The following is a 12,136-nucleotide window of genomic DNA, read 5'->3' on the forward strand; positions in this document are numbered from 1 at the left end:
TCCGTAATAAAATTGCTATTTTGTAACACAAGGTGTTAAATCGAAAACCTATTTTTGCGTGCGCTGCAAAAACTATTGACAATAGAACAAAATGATGTACAGGCTATAATATAGGCAATATTTTACTACTTATAAAACTATCGCGTGAATTATACTTTATATGGCAAAACAACGTTAGCCGGGTCAGCTAGTATTATTATAAAACAAAGTACTCCGCCGCGTCAGTCTGTTCGGGATAAACTCAAAAACTACTCCACCGTTTTTCATGCTGTTTTCACCAATGCATAGCATGGTTTTCGAGGAACGTTTTAGTATATATTCTTAATTATGTTAAGTTTTTGTTAATATTTTCGTATAAATTAACGATATTTGTTGGAGGTGTCGGAAAAAAATAAGACATATAAAAATAAGAAGGGTATGATAAAAAAAGATGAAAGGGATGATCATTTAGAAATATATTTTTTAAGGACGCGTTCTCAAAACAGAGAGGTATCGAATCGCACCAGTACACTGACACCGCTCAAACACATACACGAACTTAAAGTTAATTGCGGGAATCAAATGAATTTGATAATTTAGCAAGTTTGAATTTTGTTTTTTTAAACTACATTATTACTTTCATCATATTTTTTTTCTTCTATAAGAACAGCGTCTGTCGGGCCAACTTGTATATTATTATAAATTATTTGATGTGAGAAACAAAATGGGATGTCCCATGGTGAAAATCCCTATGTCAGCTGTTGTATTGGTTCAAACTCGTTGTGAGCCGGACTCGTACCATCGTACAAGAAAATATAACACGATTTAATTTTTAAAACTTTTTAAAGGATACAATTTTAATTTGCAGGGTGGTCATTTTGAGAGCTGCCATTTTGGTTTTTAGGGTGCCTTACCCAAAGAGTATAAATTGAACCCTATTTTAAGACTTCGTCTGTCCGTCTGTCCGCAGGCTGTATCTCGTGAAACGTGATAGGTAGACAGTTAAATTTTTCACAGATGATTTATTTCTGTTGCCGCTACAACACCAAATACTAAAAAACTTGTGGTGGGCTTCCATATGTTTTTTGCCCCCAGTCAAAGGAGAAAGGGCTACCTCCGGGATAACGATAGGAGACAGGTGGTGAATGCTAAGGCGACCTCTTTTGGGAGTATCCGATGGGATATTAAGCACAGAAGGTGCTATTTAACTGGGACTAGTGACATCATAAGGCTGGTTACAAACGAGGATTATTGGTACGGAACCCTTCGTGGGCGAGTCCGTCTCGCACTTGGCCGGTTTTAATTAGTTGTTGTTGTAACTACAACACACACTCTGATAAATATATAAATGACGCCGTGTATGATATACGGTCGGACGAACGATGGTAACAAAGTAGAACGGAGCCCTAACGACTGAAATTAAAACGCGAGGCACTATTAATGATGTATTTGGCGGGAGTGGATATCGTAAATTGTTATCTTTTTTCAGAACACATTTTAATCTCAATACTAAACATATTCCATCTTTGTTCCAGAGATAGTTAAATTATCACCATGGCAACCAAGTCATACAGCAAACACAAGGAGTACAAGGAGTTCTCCAGCAGCCAGGGGACTGTTCCTTACACGGACGAACAATTCGGTAAGATGACCTTCATGTGACTAGGTAACAAGCAATATTTGCTGGTTCGATCCCGATGCGCAAATTTTAATAATACTTATGTTATTAAGGATTTATCCTTGTTTTACAAAATTCAAAAGAATAGTATAAAACGTTTGTGTGGTAAAGGTTACTATAACATAAATGACTTTCTTAATAAGACCACAGAGTGTGAATGGAGCAACAGCCCACAAGCTATTTAATCAATGACGTTCTATGTATAGAATATCATTATATTTGATTATAAATTTTATTGCAAGACTAGCTCAAATTTTATGAACGATGCGGGATTCATCGCACGACGTCCGGCGTTCCGTGCCGGTGCTCTAACCAACTGAGCTAACCGTTCGAGTACCGCCTCGTTATAAAATTCTGTTTGCTTTGTTCAACTCTCAGGTTGTGGCTTCATCTACAGGATCTACTTTACAGTTGATAACCTGCTCAAACCCAATATTTGCATATTAGGAAATTGACTTGAGATGTCGCTCTTGTAAATCTAAACAATATGTTATGTTTTTAAAGTGATAAGCCACACTTCTAGGACTAATACACAAATAAAAATTGAAACAAAAAAAAAAATTTCGTTAAATATGCGCTCTGTTGTTTTAAAGAAATTGTTTTACAGCAGAACTGCAAAACCATGCGCCAATAAAGTCACTCATAGAAAATATGTCCATACAAAACATATATTGGAAATAAAAATTATTATGGGTCCCAAATCGAAATAAAAACCATCCTATCTCTCAAGTTGGACTAAACTGCACTCCAGGAAGGAATAATATTTTCATTAGTTTAGGCGGAAACAAACATCAGGGATTATCACACTGGCTTTATTTATATTAAGATTTAGTATTGTGACGAAATTAAAAAATGTCTTGTTAGTTTCTTGCTCCCGTTCTTCTCAGGTCTGGGCACACTTTCTCGAATGGATAGTAGTTTTTGACTTTCACTTAGTAAGATCATATTTTGGATAACAATATATGAATTTAACCGCTGTTTTTTTATTAAAATGTATGGCGATGATGTTTCACTAAAGCATTCCTAATTTTTTCGTATCATTTTGTACACCTTTGTTGCATTAGTCCCTCAAGACTCGGTGCCTTTTAAGCACACGAACCAATACAATAATATATAATATATAATAATATTGACACACTTTTTACACAAATTATCTTGCCCCAAGTTAAGCATATATATGTGTTATGGGTTACAAGACAATGATATATTTAATACAATATACTTACTTAAACATACATAAATAGATTTAAACATCCATGACTCGGAAACAAACATCCATATTCATCATATAAATGCTAGCACCTACCGGGATTCGATCCCGGGACCTCTAGCTTAGTAGGTAGGATCGCTAACCACTCGGCTATACAGGTCGCCATACAATGCATGTATCAATTGGCGACGTCCAAGGTTCACTTATAACATTTATATTACCTGCTTAGTTAAATAATAAGTTTAATTGAACAATATCACTTTGTAAACATATTTTTTATTGAATAAAAAAAAAGCCCGCTGAGTTTATTGCGCCCATTCTATTCAGGTCTGAGGCATTCTTTTTGGAATGGGTGGTAGTTTTTGAATAAGTGATGTCACATCCTATTTTTAATAAAAATATTTGAATTTGAATCAGCCGGAAGACGTCCACTGCTGGACGAAGGATTTCTACAAAGATCTTCACGACGACCGGTCCTGCACAGCAGTTATATGAAATAGCAAACCTAGTCCGTTTTTAATATTGTCCCCTATCTAATAAAAATATGTATAACATTGCAGACATGATAAAATCGGAGCTCTTGCCAAAGGGGAGTAAGCTGGACTCTCTGGGAAGGAATGGCGGCGTGAGGGAGTACCACTACGAGTACAAAGAGGAGAAGCTGCCCTCTGGGAAGTATGACAGGAAGGATCTTAGAACTGTTGAGGTATGTCCCATTCCGTTTACTGTTGCGATATTACAGTACCTTGTTAGGTATATACAGCGTGCAAATACATTAATGAACACACAGAAGAACTCCCAGTGGGAGGCTCCTTTGCACAAGATGCCGGCTAGATTATGGATACCACAACGGCGCCTATTTCTGCCGTTAAGCAGTAATGTGTAAGCCTTACTGTATTTCAGTCTGAAGGGCGCCATAGCTAGTGAAATTACTGGGAAAATGAGACTTGACATCTTATGTCTCAAGGTGACGAGCGCAGTTGTAGTGCCACTCAGAATTTTAGGGTTTTCAATAATCTTGAACACCACTGTATTGTAATGGGCAGGGCGTATTAATTACCATCAGCCGAATGTCCTGCTCGTCTCGTCCCTTATCTTCATTAAAAAAAAAACTATTTTAGTCTTATTTTTCGTACAACCTCTCGTACCTGATTAAGGCGTTTTAACGCATCTTTCTTTAGAAAATTTTACTAATAGTTAACTTGTGCATTGTATCTAGTTTTCTATGGAATCACAAAATATAAATTTCAAGAAACAAATTTAGTATGACCCTCCATAAACCCATAAAGTATAATCCAAGGGTACCTTCAAAAAAAGCGCGTACACCTTTCTTAAAGGCCGGCAACGCTCTTGTGATTCCTCTGGTGTTGCAAGAGAATGTGGGCGGCGGTGATCACTTAACACCAGGTGACCCGTACGCTCGTTTGTCCTCCTATTCCATAAAAAAGCACACCTTTGGCCGTTCATAATGTACATGTAATTGAGATTTTATATGATAAACATTTATTTCATAAATTTGTAAGGATTACTTAAATACAAGTATTTTCTGGAAGAAGTTGTATGTAATTTCTACATATTATTTTTCGATCATTGTTATCGCTTTGTCTTGCTTGTCGTCAACAAGCGGTGTGTGTTGAATGAAATAAATTTCGATCATGTTCGCGGTAACGATAGACAGGACCGGAAAGGGTTCTCATAACCGTAATCATAAAAAATACATACATACACTCACGCCTTGTTCCGGTCGGGGTAGGCAAAGACAATAGAATGCCATTTGCTTCTATCCTTACGCGCTTCCTCTACATTCATTACTCTTTTCATACATGCTCGCCGGTATCGGGTGCTTCGGACCTTTCCTTTTCTCAGAACGTCCCCAATTTGGTCGAAAAATGTTCTACGAGGTCTCTCGCAACCGACTTGCCCACACACACTTGCCTTATATATTTGGTGCGTCATTCTTTCTTCACTCATTCGCTCCACGTGTAACCAATACAGAATTCCTTTCTCAGTCCTTGTGACAACATCCTCTTTCAGATCACAGCGCGAAAAATAAACCTATCTATTGGAATAGTTATAGCTCATCGATGTGAATTTTAGTTTCTCACATATCCTGCGGGAACCTTCGATTTTTCCGGGATAAAATCTTTCTCAAGTCTAGTCTATCGTAACAGATAACTTACATTGACATTTATAATATTATAGTAGGGTTTTAAGTATTAATTTTACTAACTATAACGTTATTGCTTACAGGAATACACAATTCCGCCCAAGACTGTTCCGAAGGCATCGGAGAGTAACTCGTATTACTATGAGAGACAAGAGCGAGAATTGCCTCTCAATGGCACCAGGACTTATAACTACGAGAGTACAACCTCGGCTCCTGGTGAATATTTATCTTTCTTTAACGTATTTTAAGTTTGAACCCTCGTTTTATGGCATCTCACTAGAAGGTCATTTATTCCTTTGTACGAACTCAACAAACTCTTTGCAGGTAATTTATTTTTAGCGTGCCATTCTATCTCAGAAACATAACTCTAGTATCATTTTTTTCTTTTATAAGTGATGTTTACAAAACTCAAGGTCCTTGGCTAGCCAGGGCTAGCTGGAGAGGCGAGGGAAGGGCTATGGACTGAAATTTGTTTAAGATTATTTAGACCTATTCGGATAGAAATAAGCCTAAATTGGTTAACATATTTTATGGGCAAAATTTCTAGGAATCCTTTAAAAAAAATTAATATCTCGACCCATCTCAAATGTATCCCAAAAATTTAAAGTTTCTTATACATCTATAATGCAAAAATATATATATTGAAATTCGATTCAAACAAAAACTCATCCGATCTGCAATAGTGTTGATTAGTATAGAGTGAATTTTACTAATCTTTTTTTAAATATCACAGTGTATTCAAAAGTAAAGAGTGGGAAGGTGACAAAAGAGATGACACAAAATGTGGAAGAGCTGGATTCTCTCTTGGATGACCTGCAGAAGGACCAGGAGAGGCAGCTTTATAAAAGTGAGTTTTAGTTGTGTATTGATTATTTTCTTTTTATGAGAGCAGAGAGATGGTAGCAAGAGAGCTAAGCGACATTATCTCTCCAAAGCAGTTTCAAGTTTTTTTTATATGACAATAAGGGACGAGACGAGCAGAAAATTCAACTGATGGTCATTGATACGCCCTGCCCTTTCCAAACAGTGCCGCTCAGGATTATTCAAATTCACAAAAACTGAACGGCACTACAACTGCGCTCGTCAGCTTGAGACATAAGATGTTAAGTCTCATTTGCCCAGTAATTTCACTAGCTATGGCGCCCTTCAGACCGAAACACAGTAATGTTTATACATTACTGCTTCACGGCATAAATAGGCGCCGTTTTGGTACCCATAATCTAGCCGGCATCCTGTGCAAAGGTGCCTCCCTCTGGTAGTTAACTTAGGATAAGTTAGTTATTATAATATCACTCTGCGCCCGTCATGCTGAGATGCTGTTATATTCCTGTGGTGTTGCTCGTGTGATTGGCGAAAACTTCCCATCATTTGACTTAGAGCTTAAACGTTTAAACTTTTGTGTAATAAGCATTAGTGCATTTAAATGTTACATGAGCTTTCCATTTTTGTAAAAAAACTTATTGCACATATTTGTAGACAAAGCGATTTGCTACCAATTATGCCGATATATCACGATTTTTTGTAGGATTCATAGTTTCCGAGATATCGCAAAAATGGCGTTTGCGCCTCTTTTTCCAAGATGGCGGACAAGGGCGGCAATTCCTCAAACTTAGAGTTAAGCTTCTATTGACCCCCCACATATGTCCCAAAAATAAAATTGCATCCTCTAAAAAATGCAATATTCGGTCCTGAAATTGTAACATTTCAATGGACTACATAGGTTATAGGTTATAGTTTATCACAGGCTACTATTCGCAAATCGACGACAATGGCGTGCCTATTTTGCGTGGTGAGATGGGCGGCTAATCTTGCCATCCCAGCTCCTCAAGGTAGTTAATCAAACCTCTGATGTCACCCATGACCTCGGGAGGAGTCCTCGGTGACCCCAGGTGTTTGGCCCGGTAAGTGGCCACACTCCTACACTCCAGAATGATGTGTGCGGCCGTATCTTCTGCCTCCATGCAGACTCTGCACAGCGGGCTGTCGGTGACACCTATACTAAACAGATGTTTGTTAAAAGGGCCGTGACCCGTTACAACATGGATTAATTTACGTAATCTTTGGCGTGGGAGTTTTAGTAGCTTGCGAGGGAGCCTGAAGTCTACTTGGAGTAGGGCCTCTTTTGCTTGTCTACACCCTCTCACTTCCGTCCAGTATTTACTTTGTAATTCCTTGGTATGTTCTCGTATGACCATTGCAGGTCATCTAGAGGGGAGGGGGACGATTGGATCTGACATATATTTGAATTGTATTTTTGGTAATTGACGTTGACGAGCAATCTGTTAATTGTCTAAACTTAACTTAACTTATCATAAAATATACTGCCCCAATGCAGTAGTTTTAAGTAAAAAGTACGTGATGAATATCTTGGATTACGACCGTGCAATTAAATACCGTTCACGTTGCGGGCAAATGCGATGCAAAGAATATAATAAAACCATTTTGTTTCACAGGTGGATACACGTCTGATACAGCTGAGAGTTCGTCGTTCGATTACAGGCGAGGGTAAGATTAATATAACTAAATACTAAAGAACCAAAATAAAGAGCAGAAAATATTTCTTACTATTTAGTTCGGTTTATTAATAAAAGCGTGTTTTTTTTATTTTTTTTTAAACTTATATTGTATTATTTGCAATGTTCAATTAAAAATTCTCTTTGGTATTCGAAAATTTCTTAATATTAGATAAATCGGTCAAAGATAATTGATGTTATTTAAAATTAACACGAATTCCTGCATTATAGACGATAGACGAAAAATTATATAAATACACAAAAATCTTAATTTTGCAAATTGCAAATTGAAAAATAGAATAATTTTATCAAATTAATAATCAAATGAGTCGGTTACAAACAAACATACATACAGGTGAAGCTAATAAAAAGCGTGTATTAAGGCGAGGTTTTCCCAACACTTTAGGTAAAAATTGCGCGAACGTTAGATTCGATAGGTACGCATGGACACGGGCGTCGGGCATGGCTGAGAAAGAACCGAGCGATGCAGGTCAACGACCGCCGACCCAGAATGAACCGCGTAATATTTTTTAAAACTTACAGTTGTGCTAGAGTACGGAATTACTGTGATAATATTTTTTATGCATTTTTGAAGTAAATCTTTTTTATCGACGTATGAGAGAAATGTTATATTACGCGCAAAATTATGATTTCAACATTATGGATATCGTATCCGAGATTCTCGAAGGTGCAGAGAACTAATTTGGGATCATTTTTGAAATCCAAGATGGCCGCCGCGCAAAATTATGATTTCAACAATATGGGTATCGTATCCGAGGTTCTCGAGGGTGCAGAGAACGAATTTGGGATCATTTTTGAAATCCAAGATGGCCGCCGCGCAAAATTATGATTTCAACAATATGGGTATCGTATCCGAGGTTCTCGAGGGTGCAGAGAACGATTGTGTGATCATTTTTGAAATCCAAGATAGCCGCCGCACTTAATTATGATTTCAGCAATTTGGATATCGTGTCCGAGGTTCCCGAGGGTGCAGAGAACGATTTTGGGATCATTTTTGGAATCCATGATGGCCAATAAACTATCGAATAAAATAAGTTTTGTGTTTATAGCTATCATCGTTTTATGATAATATAAACAATCCAAATAAAAAAGACTATTTTTCAAAAAATAAATCTATCGAGATTTTTTTTCGTAATCGTGTTTTCGAAACAGCGATAATTTAGATAAAGAAATGAATATAAACATGTCAAAAAATTGGAACCGTAGTATTTGTAAAAGTATTTTAAGTAGATTTTTAAAAATGTTACTTTTTAGGACTATAGCGCCTTAATAAAAACCACTAGTATATAGTTCATGTGGATAAAGCTACTTTTAAATAATATTTTTAGACTTTCTCCACTAGCTCCTCATTTTACTCGTAAAATATCTTACAATAATTTAAAATTGAAGAAATATTCCAGTTGTATTAAATTTATACGACGTACAACTTATTTTGATATTTTTTCAATATACTCAAATAAACTCGTGTGACTGCCTGTTGTAGGACGCCAGTGAAAGCGCCCTCTAGCGGGTATTCCACGCTGAAGCATGATGAACGCATCGAGTCTTCATCATGGGGTTCCAGTCCACCGCCGACTATCACCAAGTCTGCGGAGTTGAGACAGGAGATGTACCGCGAAGAGAAAACAGGTATGAGAAACCAAACCCAACCCAATCTTGTTTGACGTTATATATTATGTTTCCTCAATAGGATCCCAGAATATTACAACAAACATGTGTTATGAAAATAATTCGTTACAACGTTTCTGCCTTGTTTTTTTTTTATTATTTTGAGTTTGACTATTATTCCAAACCTAGGAAATGAATCGATAGAGTATCCTCAAATAGTTGCAAGACAATTTGTCTGCAAAAAAATAGTTGGTTGTGCCAGGAAATTTTTTCTTGGCATGTTTTAAAAAAAAAGGGGAGAAAGCCAATAATCATCTCGCTGAGTTTCTGGCGCCCCTTTTATAAGTTCTGTGGTTCTTTTTTATCCGGTAGTTTGTTATAGATATGATTGGTTTGAAAGACGATGGCAATGAAATTAAAATTTATGTAATCGATAAAGGTCAAAGAACTATATTTTTTTATTATTTTGACGTTGACTATTATATCCCTATAGTAGTGCAATACAATTTGTCTGCAAAAAAAATTGTTGATTGTGCTAGGAAATTTTTAGTGGTCTGTATTTAAAACAAACACATCTTTAACAAACTACCGGATAATAAAACACCACAGAACTTATAAAAGAGGCGGCAGAAAGTCAGCGAGAAAATTATTGGTTTTCCCCTTATTACTTCTATCATTCCTGTTCTGTTCTCTTGAGTACTATGATTGTCATAATAATGAATTAATAAATTAATAATCAATATTAACAGCTTCTTTATTTGAAAAGTGCAACATACTCAAAGGTACTTAGGTACGGAAGTTAAAAAAGAAATCAATAATTCTTATTGATTACAAATATAACAATATTAATATTCACTGCCTTCCTTAAACAACAGTTTTACAATATTTTGTTCTAGAAAATTCTATTTTTATGATTTTAACGCTTTTTTTTCGTTAAAAATGTGCAGAGCCCCCGCTATAATTAATCACTCATTTTTTTACATAGAATCCCGTGTCGTACCATCGCAGGTGTCACCCGCGATACCTCAGGTGGTACCACCTACCATCACGCTCTGCTCGCATTGCCACCAGACACCCAACACTGGGACGGTAAGTTATCTTTCACACTAGCTAGTTTAGTATGTGACAACTTGGGGTAAACTCCGGAATATCGGAACAGTTATAATTTGCTGGAATTTTTTACTAGAAAATATTATATGTATTATGTTAATGTGAGCACAATTTAAGGGGTATTGGTTTCAAATATTGATGATGCAATTTTCTATCTGTAAGATTTTTTCAAGAAGCTGTCTGTTGCTCAATCTGATGAGTTAAATATATAATTTAATGCATTCATTGAGCAAATTATTCAAAAATTTTAACCTTTTTTGTTCTTTTTCAAGTAGAATTTAAGTACTCGAAATAACAAGGTTAAGTGATAGCAAATAGCCAGGTTTTCCCAGTTTCCTGTCTTTCCCCCCATAAACCAGATGTATTAGTTATAAGCTGATAATAAAGTTTTATCCCTCAACACGTAGATAGGGTACAAATAAGTTAGAGATCTTCATATTTAAGGCTTAATAAACAGATTAAAAGTAATTTTGTACATATTTTAATAGTTAATATAGAAATTTGAAAAAAAAATAGTCACAATATATATATCATATCGCGTCATATTATATGCTTTGACGTGTACTAAACTCACTTTGTATATTATATATTACAAGCTGACCGGACAGACGTTGTTCTGTAGATAATAAAACAAACTGTTTTATAGGAATTTGCCAATTATATTTCAAAACATCAAGAATTATCTCGTAAAAAATGCTCCCAGTTGTTATAATGGAAATTGTTTCACAGCGCAACTGTCAAACCGTGCGTCAGTAAATTCTCTCGTAGAAAATATGTCCATACAAAACAAATATTGAAAATAAAAATAATTATGGGTCCCAAACCGAAATAAAAACTGTCCTATCTCTCAAGTTGGACCAAACGGCACTCCATGAAGTAATCCCTGTTAAAATCCGTTCATTAGTTTGGAAGTCCATCGCGGACAATCAACGTGTCACATAATTTATATATATTAAGATGTAATTAATAAACTATTTAATGGTGTATAACAAACAACTTATCCCTAAAATAATGTTATTACAGCTATCACGCTCCAGTACTCCGATGAACAAGGTGACGACCACAGTAAAGACTTACACGTACGAGGTTCCCGCCGACCAGGACCCCACTTCGGTGCCCATCCCCACGGTAGCTGATCACCACCACACCTACGTCACCAATGAAGTTCACAAGTAAATATTTTTATCTATATTGCCGTCGGTCGCAAAGCTTGGAAAATTTCGGTCAATGACCCGTTAGGCACTATTTGTCCCAATCGCTTATTATATCTATATATATATTATATATATGTATGGATATATACATATTTATTTATTTATAATCGCTTATAAAATGCTCACAGAATACCTTTATTTATTTATTTATGGTGTATGTGGATGATGCAGCTACTGTACTCAATAACTTTTGTATTAATTTACATTTACTTTTTTGACTTACTCATGTAAGACATTGACTATTTGACGTTTGAGTGTGTCTGTTGCATCATTTTACATTTTACATATTATATTGTAATTTGAAATGATTTGTAAATCGATGTACTTAAATGTAAATCTTGATATAAAAGAGTGGCAATGAGTTTCTTGCTACTTCTTCTCATTAGCTCAACCCTTTACGAAGTAGCGGTAGATTCAATAAGAAAAAAATTTTTTTTGTTGATATTCATAAGTGTCATTCCGTGACCTACGTGAATAAACTGATATTGATTTGATTTGATTTATCTCTCTGCACACACAGGACTGACTTGCCTAAGTGCAATAAAAATGAGATGAGAACTTGTTAATCTGATATCAAAGGTGTACTGATAATTAAAAAGTGCAAAGCATTAAACATTGTCAATACATCTTGGAAGC

The 12,136-nt window shown here is 35.9% G+C and overlaps 1 protein-coding gene across 1 annotated transcript in view; it reads left to right on the forward strand.

The window, feature by feature from the left end:
* The window catches only part of LOC126970154 (uncharacterized), a 58,256-nt gene that overhangs the window by 35,437 nt on the left and 10,683 nt on the right, over window positions 1–12,136 (forward strand). The window contains exons 2-9 of the mRNA XM_050815926.1: window positions 1,515–1,621; window positions 3,428–3,573; window positions 5,118–5,250; window positions 5,768–5,881; window positions 7,488–7,539; window positions 9,052–9,197; window positions 10,162–10,265; window positions 11,310–11,458. Of these exons, the coding sequence (XP_050671883.1) occupies window positions 1,534–1,621; window positions 3,428–3,573; window positions 5,118–5,250; window positions 5,768–5,881; window positions 7,488–7,539; window positions 9,052–9,197; window positions 10,162–10,265; window positions 11,310–11,458 (932 nt within the window). The 5' untranslated portion in view covers window positions 1,515–1,533. The remainder of the gene's footprint in view (window positions 1–1,514; window positions 1,622–3,427; window positions 3,574–5,117; window positions 5,251–5,767; window positions 5,882–7,487; window positions 7,540–9,051; window positions 9,198–10,161; window positions 10,266–11,309; window positions 11,459–12,136) is intronic.

The sequence above is a fragment of the Leptidea sinapis genome, chromosome 20 (assembly GCF_905404315.1).
Source record: "Leptidea sinapis chromosome 20, ilLepSina1.1, whole genome shotgun sequence".
Taxonomy (NCBI): domain Eukaryota; kingdom Metazoa; phylum Arthropoda; class Insecta; order Lepidoptera; family Pieridae; genus Leptidea; species Leptidea sinapis.